Source organism: Cryphonectria parasitica (assembly GCF_011745365.1).
Source record: "Cryphonectria parasitica EP155 unplaced genomic scaffold M406scaffold_1, whole genome shotgun sequence".
NCBI classification, from domain to species: Eukaryota; Fungi; Ascomycota; class Sordariomycetes; order Diaporthales; family Cryphonectriaceae; genus Cryphonectria; species Cryphonectria parasitica.
This window is the reverse complement of record NW_024468909.1, coordinates 4847810-4868820: the sequence shown is the minus strand read 5'-3', so window position 1 is coordinate 4868820 and position 21011 is coordinate 4847810. Positions and strand designations below refer to the sequence as shown.

General features: G+C 54.2%; 7 protein-coding genes across 7 annotated transcripts; 2 read left to right on the top strand and 5 right to left on the bottom strand.

Annotated features, from left to right (window-relative positions):
- Positions 1-606: 606 nt before the first annotated feature.
- Positions 607-1494, bottom strand: M406DRAFT_240032 (uncharacterized protein; the record flags this gene model as incomplete). Its single annotated transcript, XM_040916110.1, has 3 exons — positions 607-781; positions 841-1207; positions 1260-1494. Coding segments are annotated over 3 exons (777 nt in total), but the record flags the coding sequence as incomplete, so codon positions are not given.
- A 686-nt stretch (positions 1495-2180) lies between these two features.
- On the bottom strand, positions 2181-2646 carry M406DRAFT_248932 (uncharacterized protein; the record flags this gene model as incomplete). The annotated part of the gene is made up of 3 exons (XM_040916575.1): positions 2181-2330; positions 2402-2541; positions 2619-2646. The coding sequence occupies 3 exons, from the start codon at positions 2644-2646 to the stop codon at positions 2181-2183; spliced, it is 318 nt and encodes a 105-aa protein (XP_040781652.1).
- Positions 2647-3040: 394 nt separating this feature from the next.
- On the top strand, positions 3041-5988 carry M406DRAFT_344289 (secretory pathway Sec39; the record flags this gene model as incomplete). Its single annotated transcript, XM_040921962.1, has 4 exons — positions 3041-4610; positions 4659-4815; positions 4875-5653; positions 5687-5988. The coding sequence occupies exons 1-4, from the start codon at positions 3089-3091 to the stop codon at positions 5986-5988; spliced, it is 2760 nt and encodes a 919-aa protein (XP_040781651.1). The 5' UTR covers positions 3041-3088.
- Positions 5989-6976: 988 nt separating this feature from the next.
- M406DRAFT_105473 (uncharacterized protein) lies at positions 6977-11722 on the top strand. Its single transcript, XM_040915149.1, has 4 exons — positions 6977-7016; positions 7074-7938; positions 8059-8623; positions 9248-11722. The coding sequence occupies exons 2-4, from the start codon at positions 7112-7114 to the stop codon at positions 11348-11350; spliced, it is 3495 nt and encodes a 1164-aa protein (XP_040781650.1). The 5' UTR covers positions 6977-7016; positions 7074-7111; the 3' UTR covers positions 11351-11722.
- On the bottom strand, positions 11686-12641 carry M406DRAFT_285424 (signal peptidase 22 kDa subunit; the record flags this gene model as incomplete). Its single annotated transcript, XM_040918616.1, has 2 exons — positions 11686-12108; positions 12196-12641. 2 exons carry the CDS (start codon positions 12639-12641, stop codon positions 11868-11870), a joined length of 687 nt encoding a protein of 228 aa, XP_040781649.1. The 3' UTR covers positions 11686-11867.
- A 767-nt stretch (positions 12642-13408) lies between these two features.
- M406DRAFT_244719 (alpha/beta-hydrolase) lies at positions 13409-15349 on the bottom strand (the record flags this gene model as incomplete). Its single annotated transcript, XM_040916276.1, has 3 exons — positions 13409-14306; positions 14378-15210; positions 15284-15349. 3 exons carry the CDS (start codon positions 15347-15349, stop codon positions 13409-13411), a joined length of 1797 nt encoding a protein of 598 aa, XP_040781648.1.
- Positions 15350-16805: 1456 nt separating this feature from the next.
- M406DRAFT_285421 (uncharacterized protein) lies at positions 16806-20264 on the bottom strand (the record flags this gene model as incomplete). The annotated part of the gene is made up of 5 exons (XM_040918615.1): positions 16806-18254; positions 18376-18619; positions 18682-19275; positions 19338-20057; positions 20169-20264. The coding sequence occupies 5 exons, from the start codon at positions 20262-20264 to the stop codon at positions 17272-17274; spliced, it is 2637 nt and encodes an 878-aa protein (XP_040781647.1). The 3' UTR covers positions 16806-17271.
- Positions 20265-21011: the final 747 nt, after the last annotated feature.

Sequence of the window (21011 nt, the reverse complement as noted above, 5' to 3'; positions counted from 1 at the left end):
GGCCAAAGAGGAACCATCGTAGTCTGATGTCGACGCATCAGATGTGCTGGAGACCGCCACAGCGGGAAGAGCAGCCTTCTCCTGATTCAGGGGAACTCCAGGGTGCTTCTTGTCCATATGAATTTCCTGGGCCTGTCCATACTCGATTGTTTCATCTAGGAACGATTCGTTCTTAACGTAACTCCGAAGCGATGGTGCGACGGACGGCGCCGCTGATGCGGTAGAAGACTTTCGAGATCGGGGAAGCCAGCTTTGATCCGGGCTCACACTGGCAGGAAGATCAGGCAGCGGCCGATCGGGAAGCGGTCGTGAGAGATAGGATTCTGGAAAGCCCACTGGGAGGGCATCTCGAAGGCTCTTGCTCGGCTGCGGCAGGTTATGGCTGGTAGCCGACCGTGGGCGCAGTTCAGGGGGAGTCCTCAGAACGAAGGAGCTGTTTCTTCGAGTCTTGTTGACAGCCGGCTCGTTGAGGTCGCCGCTTGATGTGCTGTCGACGAATACCGATTCATCAGGGTCTGGACAGATAATAAAAGGCTCGACCTGCTCTGGTGCTGAGGCATCCCGCTCCGGTGGCAGCTCGGAAGCATCGCAGACAGTACTTGTAACAGATGATTCGAGAATGCTTGGGTCGTCGGCAGGAACTAGGGAGAGCTGGTTAAGGCTGTCCCACGAGCGATAGTGAAACCGAAATGTCGCAAAAGGTGCGTCTTTGGGATCGATCAGGTGGAAGTCGAAGAATGTGATGTCCTGGGGATTATCGAGCAGGCCACCGCTCGGTGCACTTCACGTTATAAGCGTCAGAGGAGATCGTTCGCCCTTGCGGCGGGTCAGCTTACTTACGTGATGCCATACTTGTCTTGGACGCGGTACTGGTCCAGTTTCGCGGCGCGCCTCTTTCGACCTTTGGCCCGAAAAGCCTGGACCTCGATCAGCCCGCCATTGTCGGCCGCAGACAGCTCCTGCTGATTGCCCGTAAAGTAGAAATATCGGGCCTCGATTCCTTCCTGCTTGAACACGACACCGTCTTCTTCTTGGTCCCAGCGGTCGCTGGGCTCGTACAACGCCTTCTCGGCGCGACCATGACTCTTGATACTCGGGTTGATACCCCATGATGTGATATGTCTTCCATTCATGTATAACTTGAAGAACAGGTGGCCTGGTGGGGAAGGGGGAGTCTTGACGACATAATTGATCCAGAATTGTGCGCCTATTGAGAAGTCAGTCGAGTGGCTGCCGGCACGAATCGCAGAGTCTCATACCAGGAAGGGATGGAACGTATACTGAGACCGTCGAATCAGTTCCTGAAGCGTGAGCTGGATCGTCCGCGACCCGATTTTGGAAATCGCCGTCGCAAGAATTGGATTGATCATCTGGTTTATTGTCGCGCAGGCGGCGCGACTGAAACGAAGAGCCATCAGGATGAGGGTACTCAGGTAGTTGCCCAAGCTCTGACTGCGTAACAATCGTTACCTCGATGCCTTGAAGCAAAGGCATTTTCTTTTCTCTTCGATCCAGGGGACTGTTAATCGTGATGGTTTGTTGTGTTCGTACGCATGGTCAGACTAAAGCTCTGAAGTTGTAGCCTAAAGCATGGACCGCAGCCAACCAAGGAAGTGGAGGGACCCTTGGGTTCGAAGTCAACAAGTTGACATTTGAGATTTACTGAAAAACACTAAAACAGAAAGTGAGACCAATGCAGGTCCCCAGCGGGGCAGGAAATCCAAGCAGTCGATTCCCCTGCCATGCCACTTGAGCGGGAAGGCGCAACAGTAAAGGAACTAAAGAAAACAAGCCATTGGAGCCGTTGGAACTTATCTCCAACGCAACGCAGCAGCAGCGGAACGATACGTTCACTAAAAACAATCACTGCGCGTGGCCAGATCCAGGAACGTTCTGCTTCCGAGCTCAGAGAAAAAGCATAAGCGCCACCCAGAAACACCTCGATAGGGCACGCTCTTAGTGAATTCGAGTTTGAATAGGGCCACTAGGTTTAAACTCTTGCCCGCCGATATCGCCTGACAACATCACTCACTGACATGGTCCAACAACATGGGTTCTCGGCCTCCATAACTCAGTCCATTGACCATGCCTGGCGTGGTGGTTATGATAGAAGAATTTCGTATTGTATTCCGCAGACTCCGATATAAGACAAGACGTATGGCGCGCGGGCCTTCTATCGTCTATGAGCTGGACGCCAGCACCTTCTTGGTATCGTCCTCCTTGCCTAGTAGTCCTAAATTCCGTATTTGTCCCGCTGTCGGTACATTCTCGCGTCCTTGGTTTAACTCGGCTTTCCTGTATGCTGTTTGTAACGCCATCGCCCGGGCAGCCTGGGAACACCCATAGTGTTAGCTTCAGATCGACGTCCCACCAGCCATAGTCCCTATATAAGCCAACCAACCTCTTTCTTGTGATGCATGCACTCGTAGTAGTCCTCCAGCACCGGGACACACTTCTTCTTGCCCGAATCATCTTCCGAGTTCACGTTCACGACGTAGCAGGCGAGCACCTCCTGCCAGAACGGAAAGCAACGGCCCGGACCTGACAGGAACCGAACAGATCAGCGACAGGTTTTTCTCGGGTGGCTTGCAGCCATTGGCTGCTAGAATCGAACTTACCTCCATTCAGACCGTATCCTGAAGACATGACTGATTTGAGATGCCAACAATTGGGTGATGAACAGGGTGTATTGCCGACGAGGTCAATTGGCTGTGAGGGCGAAAGTTGAGGTGAGGTTGAAGGCAGGTGGACCATCCCCGTCGCTGCTGCTTGTCGGTACGGGAGAATGACGTGCCGGGGGCAGTCGCAGACCCATTACTCGGTGCCGAGGGCGGCAAGCAGACTGGTACCAGGGGCTTAGGTACTTTGTACTATAGTAGCATGCTCCAAGCAAGCCACAGGGGTTTAGCTTGCGCCAAGATGCCATACCGAATAAAGTGAATGTGACAGCTTAGGTAACTGGTGCATTTGTTGGATCGCTGACCTTGATTCTGTTACCTTTGAACCAAAGCACAACAGCCTGTCTGGACGACAATTTCACGACAGACACCTTGCAGCTGAAGAACATGTGTTGTGACAACGACCCACCATGAGTCTTGTTCTCTCGGCACCGAAAATCGTCCTCCTGGCTGTCCATCTCGCCGCCAAAGCAGATCTCGACAGCCTGTCCTTCATAGCTGCGAATCATGGCTCCGTCCTGCGCAAGGAACTCCTCTTGCGCATCCTCCTCACTTACCTGCCCGAGACGCTAAAATCCGAGGAATACGTGTCATTTGTCAAGGAGGTCGATCGGGGCGAATATGTTGCGCAAGAGCACTGGGATGTCGATATATCTGCCGTGGAACACTTGTCAGAGGAGGAAGCCATCAGGAAGGTCCGCAAGCTACACCTGTTGAAGCTGTCATGGCCCGGCGCACCTGCAGAAGCAGAGGATGATCCCCTCACCCTATTTCTATTACGACGCTCCTACAAGGTGGATGAGGAGGCCGGGCTGTTGACACAACTACCTGATCTTCTTGCACCATTCCTCGAGCACTCGCCGTGCATCCGGACGTGGACCATCTCTGTGCTGCTACCTCTGTTGAGGAGGAACCACGAGTTCTATCCCCAGAATAGCATTCCGATAACATTGTCGCAATTTGAGAAGCTTGGCGATGCGGCTGCTGTCGACCTGCTACTCTCACAGACCGGGGTGCAAGAGGACTATGCAAATGTTGCGCGGGATCTGAGGTGCCTCCTTGGCCCATGGCTGTACAATGACAAGAGGTGGACGACGACGAAGAGGCCGCCAGTGGGAAAAGAAGAAGATGTTGACGAAGACGTTGACGAGGATGAGTTGGTCTGCCCCGGGTGGGAACAGATGCTCGTCTGGTTGACCTCGCAAGCAAGCACATCCTGGAAGGTCGCTGTCGAGGCGATAGATCACTGGCACGGGCCCGAAGATGTTGATCTGGGTGGACTCGGGCAGATGTGGATGGAGGAGGAGAAACAGCAGTACCTAGAGCGGCGGTATGCGCAGGCTGCCTTGGCATGCGCATATCTTGTTCCGGACGCCACGACCGAAGCACTGACTGGCGCATACACTATTACTCTCGAGGTGACGAAGCTTCTGGACGACCCATTGCCCTCGTTACAGACTGCTTCTTCGAGCCTATCCCCTGTCCCGGATCTGGGCAGCACAAACATCATGTTCGCCAAGCACGTCACCTATCTTCGCAACAATATGCTCGAAGAGGACAATATTCTTACAAAACCATCGAAACTTGCCACAACATTACTTTCTGCGTTGATAGTCAGTGCCTACCTTTCTACAAAGGCTGGGTACCCAATGACGGCGAGGAAAGCAGGCGAGTTGGCCATACTTCAGGACGAGCGGGAACAGAGGACGGAGTTCCTGAAATTGGTACATACCATCACCGAACGCGGGCCGAACTCCGACGACAAATACTGGATCAAGGCGAGGAACGAGATATTATGGCTCGGAGACTGGGGTGCAGAGGAGGAGGAAGAGGCGTGGGCAGATGCCGATCAGCACCACTGTACCGTGTTTGGCCGATTGGAGAAGGAGTTCCTTGAAATCGAAATCTTGAAGGCCCTTCTGACACGTACTCGTAAGTGAGGCCCATCGATTACCAAGAGAGCAGAGCTAAGTACAACAGGATACTCCCTCGCCAAGTCTCTCTACGAAGACTCGCCGGAGCAACCCTTGTCAAAGGAGTCACTTCGAGACACGATCTATGCAGCAGCAATGGCCGCGTACGATAACGCCTCCAACCCAAACCGCACAAGAGGCGGGCTTAAGAAGTGCAATGACATGTAAGCGACTGGACAAAGAAACTATGTTTATGAGTGAGCAGCAGCTAATCACCAAGCAGAATCTACGGCTTCCCAGGGACCATAGAAAGGTCGGTGGTGGCCACACAACGAATAGAGGCTTTGCTGAAAGCCACACATGGCTTGAGCGATTATAAGCTCGTCCTGAAGAAGGGAGAGCCGTTCACACCAGTCATTCTTCGCGTTCACCACGACCCACTGTCTATTATCGAAAAGGTCCTCCAGCAGAACCCAAAGAGCTACACTCAGATCCAAGATCTCGTCGATGTGGGGCGAAATATGGTTGCTGCGGGCCTGACCGTAAAGGATAAGTCGGGACACTCTGCCCTGACCGCAGAAATGGAGCCGGCGCAGATGTTGAATGCCGAGAAACGCATCACAGCCATGTGTATTGATGCGGCCCTGACGGAAGACGATTTCGAGACGGCATATACGTACGTTGTCAACCGCCTGGCCGCACTAAGTGGGCCACCACAGGCTGTAGCTAGGAAGGCCAGCAATGGGTCCTTGCGTGATAGTGCTCCGATACGAGATGACTGGTCGTGGAGGGCAGCACTGCAAGCAGGCATGTATCAGCGCACCGCACGGACAGTCCGACCAACCCATCTCGGCACCGCAAGTGGCAATCCTGAGATCCGTCATTTAGACCAACGCATTGAATGTCTTGCGACAGCTCTACGGATTGCCCCAGCCGCAACCCTGCCCGAAATTCTCAAGAGCTACCGGCGCACTGAGGAAGCACTCGATGCAGCTATCAAAGCAGAAGCCGAGCAAGAAAACGCGTGGGATGAGGCTGCCGATATGCAGACGATGCCCGGCGGTTTCAGCACCGCGACCCCACGTCACGTCTCAGGCGGCAGACAGGGCACGTCGAATCGCCACAATGCAGAGGAGGCGCCCATGTCGCTGTTCGACCTATCGAGAGCCAGCATGCTGTCTGCGCAGAGGAACCTGACGGCCCTGTCGAACTTCAATCTTACGACACAGAGCAGGCCGAGTGATACCGGGAGCGATTCTGGACTGGGCGCTGGCGATCAACAACAGAGGGCCAGGAAGCGGGATCAGTTGAGGGAAGCGGCCGTCGGCGGTCTGACAGCGGGCGTGGGTTGGCTGATTGGTGCGCAGCCTTCTGCTCGGCACCGCGAGGAGGATTAATGGGAAGGATAACATTTTCGTAGTAGGATGGATGGGTTCATAGAGAGAGCATATGATACCACATGATTCTTTGTTTTCCTTCTCTATCTGCGCTGTCTATTTTGAGTACCATATTATCATTTCGGGAGCTCATTTGTAAAGCACTACTCAAATGAGAGGATCGCGTTCGTTATTCCGTTTGTCTCTCGGATATTCTGACTCAGCCCAGTCGCGTAGTATGCCCAGGAGCTTTCAGGCCCCCAACAGGAGGAAGCGCGAGTCTCTTGTTAATACCATAGGAACGAAAAGATTCTGGCAGATTCTGGCCAGCTCTTACAAGCATGGTACAAGACAAATACTCCACGCGCCTGGGGTATGGACAGACATGAGGAGGGTACAGTAAACGCCCTGGTTTTACTGGCCCATACTTAGGCTCAGAATCTGAACTGAGAAGAGTTTGTTTTGGCATATGCGATTGGAAACAGTGTTGACTGAGGGCCTTTACAATGTAGCGAGCTAGGCTGAACACCAGAGAATGGAGAGATACTGTAGGTAGCAGCCATGAGAACATCTACTATCTACTATAGAAAGAGCATTTGGCTGAGACCCTCCCACCCCAGCTCTGGGTATCAGATCCACACTTTGGTGGAGACTACCTCAAGAGCCTGGAAGGCCGACTGCATGGGTGGTCTGTGCACGAACCTTGCCCCACACTGTCCCGCCACCATTGGATCAGCTTCCTTTCTTGTGATGATGCTGGTCTTTGGTCTTTCGTGAATAACATCACTCTTCTGCTGCTGCTAGCTCTCCACACCTGCACAGGCTCTCGCCTAATAGGATTCTTTCCTCATTTTCTTGTCCTTTGGGAATATAAGTGCTATCGAGAACAGTATACCTGATTCCCTCTTCGATCCTCAGCTGCACGACCCAGGCGGAAAGTGACAGCCTTTCCGGTGTGTCGATCAATTGTCTCTTGCATTGCAGAGCAACATCTTTGCATTTCCACTCTCTGAAATCGGCCCTATTTATCGTGCCGTAAGAAATTCAAGGTACATCACGCACCGTTTTGCGCATCTCTGACAGCCCTCTAACCTATTTTTTGACAGAGCATTGGCGAGCTGCATCTGCTCGCAACCCTATCATCATGGGTGTTCCAAAGTTCTTCAGATGGCTCTCTGAGCGTTACCCTGCCATCTCTCAGCTGATCGCAGAGAACCGTATTCCCGAGTTCGATGCCCTCTATCTCGACATGAACGGAATCATCCACAATTGCACCCACAAAGACTCAGATGACACCCAGTTCCGTCTGAGCGAGGAGGAGATGTTCATTCGCATATTCAACTACATCGAACACTTATTTGGCAAGATCAAACCAAAGCAGCTGTTCTTCATGGCCGTCGATGGTGTCGCGCCGCGCGCCAAGATGAACCAGCAGCGCGCAAGACGATTCAGGACCGCCTTAGATGCCGAGCAGGCAAGAGAGAAGGCGATACGGGAGGGGCAGGAATTGCCCAAGGAGGAACCGTTCGACAGTAATTGTATCACGCCAGGTACCGAGTTCATGGCAAAGCTGTCGAGGCAGCTGAGATATTTCATCAACAAGAAGGTGACAGAAGACAAGGAGTGGCAAGGCTGCGAGATTGTCCTCTCGGGCCATGAAGTTCCGGGTGAGGGTGAACACAAGATTATGGAGTATATCCGCAACGCAAGGGCACAGCCGAATTACCATCCCAACATGCGGCATTGCCTGTACGGTCTGGATGCGGATCTGATCATGCTGGGCTTGCTCAGTCACGACCCGCATTTTTGCCTACTCCGCGAAGAGGTCACCTTCGGCCGCCAGTCTAAGGTGCAGTCTAAGGAATTAGAGCATCAAAACTTCTACCTCATGCATCTATGCATCGTCAGGGAGTATCTGGAACTGGAATTCCAGGATCTGAAGGAAACCGGTGCAACCGCCTTGGGTTTCCCGTTCAACATGGAGAATGTCATCGACGATTTCATTCTTATGGCTTTCTTCGTGGGCAACGATTTTTTGCCTAATCTTCCACGAATTCACATCAACGAGGGTGCTCTGGCCATGATGTTCAGGACATACAAGAAAGTCCTGCCCAAGTGCGACGGCTACATCAACGAGGGCGGTGTCATGAATCTGAAGCGTCTTGGTTTCTTGCTGGAGGAGCTCAGCAAGGAGGAGTACCGCTTCTTCGAACACGAGGCCGAGGATCAGAAATGGTTCCGGGCTAAGCGCTCTGCCGAGAACGGAAAGGCGGCCCCGAAGCCCAAGGGCAAGCTGATTGTGACATCAGCACAGAAGACGCTGTGGAAGCAGAGCATCAAGCCGTTTCTGACCAAGCGGTCTACTCAAACACTCGATCTCGGGGCCAGCCTTAACGCTGCTGATCGGAAGTTCGTCCAGGATCTCGCGGACAGCGCAAACCTAAGCTGGTCCACCGATTCAGACGACGATGGTGCGCGTCACCTCGTGCTCTCCTTCCCGCCAAAGCCAGAAATGGACGGCGAGGAGGAAGGGGAGGAGGAGGCGGAGGAAGAGGAAGAGGACGAGTCCCAGCTCGCCATTAATCGCCTTGTGAAGAAATACGATAATGCCGAAGTACAAGACGTCTCGGCAGAAGAGGCTCAGGCCCAATACGAGGTTCTATACCAACAGAAGTTCCAGGAGTGGAAGGACAAATACTACGCCGAAAAGTTCCCTGAATGGACGCCGGAAACCAAGGAGACAGAGCTCAGGAAGCTCTGTGAGAACTATGTACAAGGCTTGCAATGGGTTCTCTACTACTACTACCGCGGCATCTGCTCGTGGCCATGGTTCTACCAATACCACTACTCTCCGCTGATCTCGGATGTCATCAAGGGCCTCGGCGCCGACCTCGACTTCCAACTTGGTCAGCCTTTCAAACCCTTCGAGCAGCTGATGGGTGTGCTTCCTGACCGAAGCAAGAAAATTGTGCCAACAGTCTACTGGGACCTGATGACAAATCCCACCTCACCAATCATCGACTTCTACCCCAGAGACTTCCAGCTAGACATGAATGGGAAGAAGATGGACTGGGAGGCAGTTGTTAAGATTCCTTTCATCGACGAAAAGAGGCTTCTGGATGCGATGGCTCCGAAGAATGAAGAGCTTTCTGATGACGAGAAAAGCAGAAACGGCTTCAATGTCCCCATCAAGTTCACCTACTCTTCGGACTATGACTTCACGTATCCGTCATCAATGGTGGGAATTTTCCCGGACATTTCACATTGCCGCTGCGTGGAGAACATCTTCGACCTGCCTCCCATAGAAGGCCTGAGCAACAGGCAGGGCTTGATGGACGGCGCACTGCTCAACGTCTCCGCTCTCGCTGGCTTCCCCAGCTTGGCCACACTGCCATACAACGCAACTCTTGGCTTTCATGGAGTTAATGTCTTCCAGTCGGATAGTCGGAACGAGAGCATGGTGGTCACACTCGTTGACTCGACGACGCGGACCAACGTGGAAAATGCCAAAGCCAAGCTTGGCAAGCGATGCTTCGTGGGATACCCGTTCCTCCAGGAGGCGAAGATCGTTCGCGTGTCGGACGAGCTCTTTGACTACATCCTGGCTGAGGACGGATCCGGACAAGTTGTGCTGAAGGACCACTCCAACAAGGACATTGATGATTATAACAAGAACGCCAGATACTGGGAGGATTTCTACAGCAAGCGCCTGGGCATCTTGATTGGCGACGTAGAGTCTATGGTGCACGTCGAGATGCTCAAGGGCTTGATCAAGACCGACGAGGGTGCCACAATCAAGGAATATGGCTTGATCCCAGGCATGAGAGATTTCTACGCCTCCCAGACTATTGTTGACGAGGTGGTCAACGAGGATGAGCGCTTCCTAGAGAGGGCCGCACTTCCTCTTGAGGAGGAGTTCCCCGTCAACACGCGTGCTTTCCACCTGGGAGACTTCAACTACGGCAGGCCGTTGGCTGTCACCGGCTACAATGGCGCCAAGCTAGAAGTCACAATATCCGCGATGAACAACAAGGAGCCGGAGTTTGCGAAGCAAGTCGTCTTCAAGCATGAACGAGAGAACAGATACGTCCCATCGTTCCAGGTCTCCAGAGACTTGGGCCTCCACCCGCTTGCCTTCAGCAAGATCACCTCGTCATACCAGGTTATTGGAGTCGGCGGGCTCAAGGTCAACTTGGGTCTCAATCTCAAGTTTGAGTCAAGGAAGATGAAGGTACTGGGCTTTTCGAGAAAGTCTGACTCCGGCTGGGAATACAGCCGCAAGGCCATCCAGCTGGTTGCTGAATACATGCAGAAGTTCCCAGACTTCTTCGCCGGTCTGCAGAAGAACGTGCAGAAGAGGGACGTCGCAGCTACCGATCTCTGGGCGGACGAGAAGACGGCAACAGCCAGGGTCAAGGAGATGGCTCAATATCTGAAGTCCGTGGGCACCAACAACTTCCCGAAAGTGCCCCTGGAGGCGGAGCAGCTCGACTCCAACGTCGTGATGGAGCTCGCGCAGGCTGCTGAAGGCGCCCTTGCCGCAGCCCAGGAGACAACGCCCAAGAACATCAAGAGCGTGCCACGCAGCGCCCTGTTGAAGCCTAGCGACGCAGAGCACAGACTCGGTGGTCAAGGGTTCCGCCTGGGCGACCGGGTCGTCTACGTCCAGGACATCGGCAAGGTGCCCATCGCCTCGCGCGGCACAGTGGTTGGCATCAGTCGTGCAGGCAGCAACAAGATCCTCGATGTTCTATTTGACATTACCTTCATGAGTGGCAACACGCTTGACGGCCGCTGTCCCGCGTTCCGCGGTCAGACTGTCCCTGCGACGTCTGTGCTTAACCTCACCGACCGACAGGTCGTTGTTGGGTCCAAGGCTCAGATGGCGAGGGCACCACACCCATCACTCACCACCCTCGTCGCGAGTGGTGGCTATGGTGCGCCTGGTGCGTCCGGACGTGCCTATCACGATGCTCCCATCCCACCACCACTTAGTGGGTCGTGGCGTGGCGCGCTCAACGGCCAGCGAGGACGAGGTGGTCATGATGGTGCCCAGCGTGGATCACTCAACATCCAGCCCAGCAACTTAGTGTACCGCCATTCACCGAATCAGACACCTCAGCAGGGGTATCGCGGCGGACGAGGAGGCTATCAGAACGGCCATAGGGGTGGTCGTGGCAACGGTGCTCCTCGCGGCCGAGGCGGTATGGACGGTGCGGTTATGACTAATGGCCAATCGCAGCAGAACGGTGCACCTGCCCAGTCCTACAACGCCGTTCCACCACCAGCAGGTCTTGACGGCCGTGGCCGAGGCCGCGGTAGGGGTCGCGGAGGACCTCGAGGTCGTGGAAGAGGTGGTCCTGCCCAACAGTCCGCCGCATAATTCTGCTCAGTGCGAAAAAGCCCATTGGCCAACACACATCTTTGATGATGAACTCTTTAGAGGTGCCGCGTCCTTCCTGGCAAGGGCTAAGGGCTGACCGGCAATTCTATAGAGTTGCATCGTGGCGGAGAGAGCATAGGATGGCGAAAATGATCGGCCTATGTTGATGAATTCTGTGGTTCTTCTTACATGGAAGATCACGAATATGTTCTCTGCACTACATGTTCTAGCCGGCCTAGTGCGTGAGGCGGCCTTGCGTTTATACTATTTGAATATGAACACGTTCGTGTCCTCTCTAGAGAAGGGCCACCGTGCAGTATAGATAGGCATAGTGTAGAGTTAGAGAACTGAAATTAATGAGTGTCGATCGTGAGTAATTGCCGGGCGTTATTGAACTGAACTGTGACAGAATTGATCGGCGCTTTGGAGTTTTGCGCCGTTTTATATATGAGACACACCGACACTATTTATCACGTTCGTTCGGTCCGCCCACGGCAGCCTCGACGCCCAGCCTTTCTCAGTTCTTGGAGCTGGTCCCGCTGTCCTTCTTGACCAACGGCAGCCTGAACACCTCGCTAACGGCACCGGCGAACGCCTTCCACAGGCCTATGTCCCTGTTCTGATTCCAGGTCAGGGCGCCGACCCAGGGCTGTACGTTGTAGTGCAACCGCAGCTGGACGTCGGGGGTGTCGGCGATCTTGCCGGAGGGGTGGGTGATTTGGTATTTTGGGCGCTGGTTCTTGAGGGAGAGCTTGCCGCTGTTGTCCGATTGCGTTAGCATATCTGAGTCGAAATGCCTACATAGGTCATACTGTGTGTGTATGTGTGCGCGCGCATGTACTCACCGGCTCGGATCTATTGGCTTCCCTTCGGCGCTCTTCCTCAGCTTCTTCAGCTTTGCCGGCCCGTAGTTACCCAGGTGATCCGACGAGGGCGCGGTGATGATGGTATCCCAGATGACAGCCTGGCTAGTGGCATTGCTGCCCTCCGATCCACCAGCCGCATCATCCCACTCGGCCGTCACGTACACAAAGACCTGCTTGGTGTTCCAGGTGAAGAGGCTCGACAGGTCGGCGTCGAGGCTGAACTTGATGACGGCGTACTCTTCTTTTCGGCTGGAGTAGTAATGCGGCCTGCCCTTGATGACCTGCACGTTGGTCGTCTTCAGGAGGCCGGCGGAGGGGGTGCGCGGGGCGAGGAGGTCGGTTGCTGCGATGAGGGCGGCGATCACGAAGGCGACGGTGGTAAAGAAGCCGAAGGTGTTCTGTATCCGCACGATCGAGGAGTACATCGTGGCGAGTCTGTGTGGAGGGGAAACAAATATCAGGGGGTATGGACTACTAGGGAAGAGCTAGTCTATCCCGTTTGTTGTTGGTTTGTTGTGCTCCAGGTCGGTGTGATGGAAGTGTTGTCGTCGTCGGCACTGTCATGAGTTGCTGGGTGCCATTGTGTCGAGGCTCCACTGAAGTAAGCCTGGATGATTGAAACGGTGCAGTGAGTTGGAGAGCTCCAACTAAGGCCACGTTTATTGGAGACAGGTCCGGGAAGACCCTGACACGCCGGGCTGTCCGATCCCTGTACCTTCTCTTTTCGAGGCTCACCTCTTGGGTGTTGTTTACTGCACTTAGACGTCATATCATCGATATCCCAGTCCCTCAAACCTTCCCTCCTGGCCCCCTCTTATTTCTAACACCTCTTGGTTACAAACAAAAGTAAGATCTAATCAATTCAGTATCCTCTTCAAGATGCTTCCACAGTTTCATGAGTTTGAGGATATATCGTGTTCTATTTAGCCCCAGCCCCCTTATCCAGCCCCCATCCCATTTCCATCCCTTCCCTTCCTGCGGGTTTGCAGCGGTCATTATCCATCAGAAAGGCATATATCAATTAAACCTGGCGGTACTTATGCCATTGGCTTGTTGGTTTTGCTCATAAATTCGAGAAAGGATTGGTATCATTGAAAAAGAAAGGGCTAAACCTCAAAGGACAGTGTGGCAAGTCTGGGTTCTCGCGTGTCTGTGCAGTTTCGACTTGCATTTTGGGTTATCCTTCAACTCATTACTCCCTGGTCTCTTCACCTGTCGGTGCAGTCACCATGACTATAGTATCTGGTGTTCCTCGCCTTGGCGAATCGGTCTCGTCTCTGTTGTCCCAATTCGGCTTGACAGCATCGTCAGGTTTCGCCTCAGGCAGTTTTCCCTTAGGGCTTGCAGGAGGTTCCGATGCCACTTGAGTCTGGGAGCTGTCGCCCTGCTCCAGGACCGGTCTTGGTGGCGGTTTGAGGCCATCGTCTTGTGTCGCCGGCTCCTCGGCGACTTGTGTTTTTGAGCTTTCGCCCTGCTCTAGAGTCGGTCTTGGTGGTGGCTTGAGGCCGCCATCATCTTTCGTTGCCGACTCCTGAGCGACCACCACATCCTCGAGAGGAGCAGTGGGCGTAGCATGCTCAGGCTGAAGCCGTTTGTCGACCTTCAGTACCTCTGCTGCGAGCCCCCTGATTCCTGCTAGGATGACGTCTGGTCTCTCCCACGCCAGCAGCCCGGCCTTGCCCGATACCCGCTGCGAGAAGAGGACGTTGTAGTGTGTGTTGCCCCACGCGGGGCACGCATACGCAGCTCCAGGGGTGACCTTCGTTGGGCTCCCAAGCTTGATTGCCCCCTGGCCTACTTCCTGGGAGGTGGTCGCGTCGTCCATACCGTCATCATCTTCTCCTCCCAGGAAGACGGTGATGCCGACCTGTGGCTTGTTGTTGACCGTGGTTTTCTTCTCTTGCATCTTGTCTCGATTCTGTGCTGCACATCGTGCCCAAAAGCGCATCGAATATTCGGGACCTGGAAGCCAAGCAAGGTTGGCAAAGGTAATAATCTGTTCAGGTGTGAACTGCATCTGAGGGGCCTGGTGCCCCAAGCCCTTCATGGCGAAGGCGAGAAGGCCGACTGGCGAGTCGCACATGGCGTAACTGTCATGAAGGTGAGTCTTCAGTCAGCATACAGCCCAACAAGCACTCTGTAGGGGAACAATCTCACTTACGCAAGTGTGTTGGGCTCGCGCAGGCCCACGGCATTCAACCCCAGTTTTGAGGGCATCAGGTCCTTCTTTTTCCTGGGACTCTGGGCGCCCGGTGTCGACTTGAGCGCAGAAAAGTCCTGTTCGCTATACCCTAGGATGCCAGCGCTGAAAGCACTGGCGATGGTCCACTTGGCCCACTCGATGGGCGCCTCTGACAACTTGGGCTTCGCCAGCGAGGGGGCGATGAAGTGGGCTCCGATGCATGAGCCCGGGTACTGGGTCGAGAGGTGGCTGATGAGCTTCCAGTCGATCTCCGCTGGCGAGTGCTGCGCGGGCCCGGCGTTGGTGGCGAGGTAGTGCTGGTATCCGAGGCGTGCCATCACGGTGTTCAGCATCTCTGCCGTCGTTGAGATCTCGGGCGTGTTGGTCGGGAGCGGGTCGCTGAAGCCAAGCCCTGGGAGTGCTGGCATCACCAGATGGAACGGCTGGTTGGTTGCTGCATCTTCCGGCTCAGTGAAGAGCCTCACCAGGTGCAGCAGCGCCAGGTTCGAGAAGGGAAACGGGGGTATCACGAGGAGGGGCAGGGCATGCTCATGCGGTGATTTGACGTGGACAAAGTGCAGCCTGAGGGGGGCCTCGGAGCCAGAGATGGAGATGGCCGTCCTGAACTGCGGCGTCTTGTTGAGGATCTCCTCTTGGTCCCGCCATGAGTACTTCTCGAGCCAGAAGTCGACGAGCGACTCGACCTGCGGTTTGGGCTCCCACCAGTCCTCGGAAGGGGGGTCCGCCCCCTCATGTGGCAGCCTCGTCAACTCAAGCTTTTGTTTTGTCAACTTCAAGTATTTGCTCGAGACCTGGAAAAGTGGCGTTAGCAGGAGGCGAACTCATAATAACAGGGTTAGGCTGTGGACATGAACAAGAACCTACGTGGATCTTGTACGGCTTGATCTCATCATCGACTGCTGCGCCGGGGGTCTCCTCGTTTTCCGCCATGGCGTCCACAAAATTACGTGTACTAAAATAAAACACAACAAAAAAGGTCGATTTTACAAATCCTGATGTGGTAGGCGGCGGAAGGTATGTTAAAACAAGAAGAAAAAAACCAGATTAAAGTCAAAATCTGCAACAAGTATAACTTACGATCCCAACAACGTCAACTAGAAGAACGAGAATGATGAGAAGAGGAAGAAGGGCGAGCCGCAAGAGAAGAGAAGAGCCAGCACAAGAACTTGGTCAAACCCACGACACGAAGATGAGTAAAAAGAGCAATCAATGCAATAAGACTATGTAATAAACATGGACACCACGCTTCCTCCTACCGCTGTACCGTTGTTTCTGTACTGGACCCCCCCTGGCCCATCCCACATCCTGACCCTTCATCTAAAAGGGGAAGATGGACCCCGGTCGAGGTCCTACCTATCACCGCCCAACACCGTCCCGAAGCGTCCTAGACGTGGCTTGACAGCGAAGACGCTATTGCACTCCCGAGCCTGACGCTTGTCGACATGCTAAGGTAAGGGTTGTGAAGATCCAGGGGTCCTGTGGCTTGCGCGCCAGCGCCTGGGAGAAGAACTGGTATTGAAGACTGGGAAACTTGGCAGGCACGCAGGTTGGATATCCGGGAAGTGGCCACGCACGCACCGCCACGGGGATCGTCTCGCCCCTGGCCACGTCCGGAAATTGATCTGCCAATGCAGCAAAGTCGGGAAGGAACCTCCCCCTGGCCTACCCTCCTTCTTTCAGGGCACCTACGTGGGGCACGGTGGACAAGCGTGCAAGGGTTTCCAGTACCGCGGGCTGCCGCTGGCCAGAGACCCGGGGGGTCCCCCAGGCCAGCTCTTTAGGGCCCGCTACGCATGTACGACAGAACATAGTTGAACCCCCCCCCCGGGAGGGAGCTCACGGGACGAAGACGATCAATCTAGATGTCGCCACGTTCTCAGTCAGCTTCTATGGTAGCATGCTACTACGAAGAGAGTTACGCGACGTCTATATTTTGGGAGGCAGCCCAGAGGTGGCAAAAAAAAAAAAAAGAAAGAAAAAAAAAGAGAAAGATCACAACAAGTAAGAAAGAAAGAAGAGTAGTGTAGGAAATCCGTGCCCTGTGCAGCACGAGTCGAGTATTGTCCGAACAAAGGAGATTGCGCTGCCAGTAGGCGCCGGAGCTTTCACTCCCTCGAGCCAATAATCATTATGTCCAAGATTATTACTGAATAAATAACATTTGTCGCGTCTGTAAATGGTAGTAGCGGCCGTTTTGAAGGTAAGGTTAGAATAAAAAGTCGAGTATGATTAGAAGTCCCTTTCAAAAGGTATATTTTGGCAGGCTATAATTCTACAATCCCACCAGTCGGTTTCTACAGCTGGGGGATGTAATAACAGAGCGCAATAGACGCCCGCGGATAGTAGTAGCACGGCACTGGCACTATAACATAACGTAGTAATGAGTATGGGTATGGACGGTGTTGATCCACAATCCCTTCGCGCCAGTCTCGTCGTCACATCGCTCGCTACTTTCTGTGAGGTAAGTAATGCCAAGAGATCGCATCTTGAATAGGCTTTCTATTCTCACATCCCAAAACCATTGTCCACCCACCAACACCAAGTCGGGACTTGTTCTCTCGGTGATCTAGTATCGCTGCTTATCTGCTGTCGGAACCACCTGTACTTTCTCCCTGAAAAGTCCTGTCGTTGATATCCACTGCCCAACAACTGTGCCTCGTTTGCCACGGTCCTGGATTCTGCTGTTCCTCTCACGCCTGGCTCGCCCTCATGTGTCTGTTCTCTCTCTCTCTCTCTCTCTCTCTCTCTCCCTACCCCTTTCCCGATGCCGGCATTGTTGCTCACCTGCAGGACCCAGCATCTCAGGGAGATAATCGAGACAGCAACGTGTTTACCTCGGCACCCTCCGACTGCTAGTTTCGCCCGAGATGGGGTGTACTGCCGGCCGAACCGGGGGCGCTCGTCGGCGACTGCGCCTGTGGGCCTCGCAGGTTGATCGCTCCGATTCTTGATACGATGTTGCTACCCACCGCATCCACTGCACCTCTCGGCGAGGTCAGGGTCGGTCCTTGGGGTGCTGTCTCCTGAACCCGGAAGAGCTTGATCGCCGTGCCGTTCCATATGCCGACTGTGCCCCTCGAGACCTGCATCTCGCTGCTGAACACGAAGCTCCAGATGAGCGACTCGTACCACCCCAATGCCAGGGGTGACCACTCGAATGAGTGCACACGCACGGGAGAGACGTCGACGCCGACCAGCTTGACCTGGCTGATCTGCCGCAGGGTGTCTGGCGAGGCATGGTCCGCTATCAAGGCCTGTCGGGGCACCAACGAGGACAGCTGTTGGATTGTGGTCAGGATGGTGTGCAGCGGTAGTTCTGGCAGCCAGCTGTCGATCCACTGCGCTGTCGGCTCGAACTGCCCGCTCTGTGACTGGCCTGACACAGAGTATCCGCTGAGACTGGTCATGCTGTTCTGCCTCGAAAAGTTCTGCATACCGGCCGGCATCTTGCCGCGGGCCTTCTCCGACATGCCGCGAAGCTGCGTCGGCACCGCATCCTCCACCACCGATGAGGCACGCGAGGGGTTCTCGCCGGGGTCTGACTGTGAAGGCGTGGGGCGCTCCTCATCACTGTCTTCCTCCTCATCTCCGATTGTGAACGTGCCGTCTTCTTCTGGTACGTTGCTTAATGCCGGTGCGCGCGAGTGGCTTCCAACTGGGCTTCTTAAGCTCTCCGCTGAGCTTCTCGTGGAATCTATGTCCGAAGATGCTCGCGCGTCTTTTCTTCGTCTGTTTCGTCTTTCAATCTCCTCTTGTCCACTCTCCAGTGTGAAATTCCGCAGTGCCTCGAAGCGTTTCCTATTTCGCATGATCGTGGTGACAAAAATGGGATTTTCTGCAAGATTGTCAGCACTTGTCCTTGTGGTTTCTTTGGGTTCAAGAAAAAGGAAGAGAGGAAACATCAATGAATCTCTTCGTTAGGGCATGTTCATTTAGAGAAGAAGCACCTGACTTACTCTTGTACTGGTGTTCCAGAACAGAGTTCATGGACTCCAGCAAGGCCCTCAGGAGGCTGTGATTGGTCTCATTGACCAGCAGGAATGATGGCGAGGACATGGAGTTAAACAGCTGCATGAGCTTGGTGCTTGTCGCAGTGCTCAAACCCTCAAGGTAATAGGCGATGTTATTAATGACAGCCAACAGGGCCGGGTAGATGGCAGTAAGTTTGCCATTGCTCGTGGTGATGAGATTGTAGATGGACTAAATTTAGTTTAGCATTGCGTGTAGCAGGATGATGACCTTGAGACACAGGACCAGCTTACCTGGATGAGAAAGTCGGCATAGGTACCCCTAAAACCCTGGATTCGCACCACAGGAGGGAGTGTCTCTTGAGCCTCAAAGTTCTTGTTCAGGTTCACACCAAAGCTCTTCTCAACACTAAGCGTCTGCAGGAGGAACGCGCACATCCTGACCACACCCTGCTTGGACGCATCGTTCTTATTTTCCAGAGCATAGAATAGGATCAAGACAACAAAGTCATGTGCTCTCTCCGTATCCACGATGAAAGAACGGAATCGCTTGTTGCACTGCGTAATCTCCCAGAACAGCATGATCATCTCGGGCCCGAACCTGACAGACGATTGTGTCCCGGGTATGTACGAGGCATTAGCTTGTAGAGGCTGGTTCAGGATTCGAGTCATGCCATCGACGATGAACTGGAAATCTTGCGGTCTATGTATCCGCCCGAGAAAGTGTCGAAACCAGTTCTTCTGCGCCTCACCGTTGGTCTCTGGTACGGGGTAGAGGACGGTGACGAGGAGGAGTTGGAGAGAATAGGTGACAAGAATCTGCTTTGGGTCCTTGAAGACGAGGGCGTTGTAAGGAACCCGCCAGCTCGCGGGGTTGTATTTCATCGTCTAAAGACAGTCAGCTGTGGAGGCAGAGGGCGACATTCAGGTGGTAAACCCAAAAGACGTACAGTATTCAGGAGGGAGCACAGGACAGACAGGACAACCTGCTTGTCCGAGCAGGTACAGATGTGCGTCAAAGCCCTCGTGCCATACTGCGGCAGCGCTGCGGCAGACATGTACATGCCTTGGCCGGTGAGGGCAAGCAGAAGGCGGAGGACTTCGATGCGGTTGCTCTCGAACTCCTTGGTCGTTGCGACCGTCTGGTTGCACCCCACGCCGCTCTGCCATATCATATAGGTAACCTTGGGTTTGCCATGTGGCTGCTTGGTGCTGGTGAAGTCCGAGAAGAAAAGTAGATCCACCAGGGTGTCGAGAAGCTCCTCGGCCAGCGGCCTGGTCACCTCCCACTCATCCGTCGGCCGCCTCTTGAGCTGTGCCTCCTGCTCCTCCTCCGAATCGTCAAAGAGCACCTCGTTTGCGATCCTGGCCTCTCTCGTCCTCTTCCGCCTCACGCCCCAGAAGAACCGCTGCTCCCATTCCTGTAAGTTGTCGGCTTCGTAGAGATAAGGGATGACGCGGGTCAGAACCCGTATGCAGTTGAGGGCATCGCGTTCCGGGGCGATCTCAGGATCGGGAAACGAAGGGTGGTGGCGCAGGACGAAGAGGCGGGAGGTGACAGCTAATATGAGGGTTTCTAGGTTCTCGAGCGCAGTGTCCCTCGTGCGGCGGATGTCGGCGGGGGCGAAGAGGCTGAAGACATCCTCGGAAGACTCCGGCAGCTCCCAGAACTGTTTGTCACGATGATACTGCCGTCAGTACTACTACTGAGGTTTCGGGAGGGAGGAGGAGGAGAAAGAGGAGGAGAGCAGGGCAAGAAGTAGCTGGTGGGGGCCACGCACGGAAGTCCAGTATGGGTCGTCGGCAGGAATGTTGCGCTCGCCGCAGAGCCTGAAGATGCCCTTCTTGAAGACCAGCTTCGAGTCGCTCGCACCCATGTTGACAGCGACCCGATAGCTGTCCCAAGGCGAGATTGGGTGGATGGGACTCGACTCTTGGCGACAAGACGTGCCAGAGGTGGGTTGTACACTCCCAGGGCGTGACGATGAGGAGGAAGCTTCGGTAAATGGGCTTTCGTTTGTCGGTGAAGCCGGACGGAGTCTTGGGGGGCTGCGTTCGCCGAGGCGACGTCCTGTCAAGTACTATGGAACTAAATACCACAGCACGTCCAGGGAAACCCCTGGCCAGGAGGACTTACTAGCAGTACGTCACCTCGAACCCAACCACCACCACTTCACAACAAGCCAAGACAAAACAAAACAGAGGCGATAATAAATATATTGACTCAAATCTGCAAGCAGATTTCTGCTTCACATGACTTGCAGATTTATGCTTTACATGAAAGTGTTCTGGACTCTGTTTTAGCTCTCTCAAGTCCAGTGTTTCGCATGTCTTCGTTTTCTATACTGTCTCTATGCGACCGTGCATCTAGGCCCTCTCTGCTGAGCTGTGTCACTCTTTTCACAAAGTACACACAGGATGGTGACGTCCCACGGCATATACAGGCATCCGCGTGAGCATCTTTTGGCAGGCAAAGCGATATAGGTTTCCCGGCTGCTGCCTTGAATTCCTATCTCTCTCAGCTCGTGGGCGATTCGCAGAACGTACTTGCGAACTCGCCTTGAGACCACCAGCCAGCTGTCGGCGTGGTCCCACCGCGATTTGATTCTCACAAATCGCCATTT

Excerpts from the sequence above, each read along its gene's own strand:
- M406DRAFT_105473 (XM_040915149.1), top strand. The coding sequence starts at position 7,112 with ATGGGTGTTCCAAAGTTCTTCAGATGGCTCTCTGAGCGTTACCCTGCC. Across the intron at positions 7,939-8,058 it reads GCAACCGCCTTGGGTTTCCC|GACATACAAGAAAGTCCTGC; the intron begins GTTCAACATGGA and ends CATGATGTTCAG. Across the intron at positions 8,624-9,247 it reads AGGCTCAGGCCCAATACGAG|AACATCTTCGACCTGCCTCC; the intron begins GTTCTATACCAA and ends CGCTGCGTGGAG.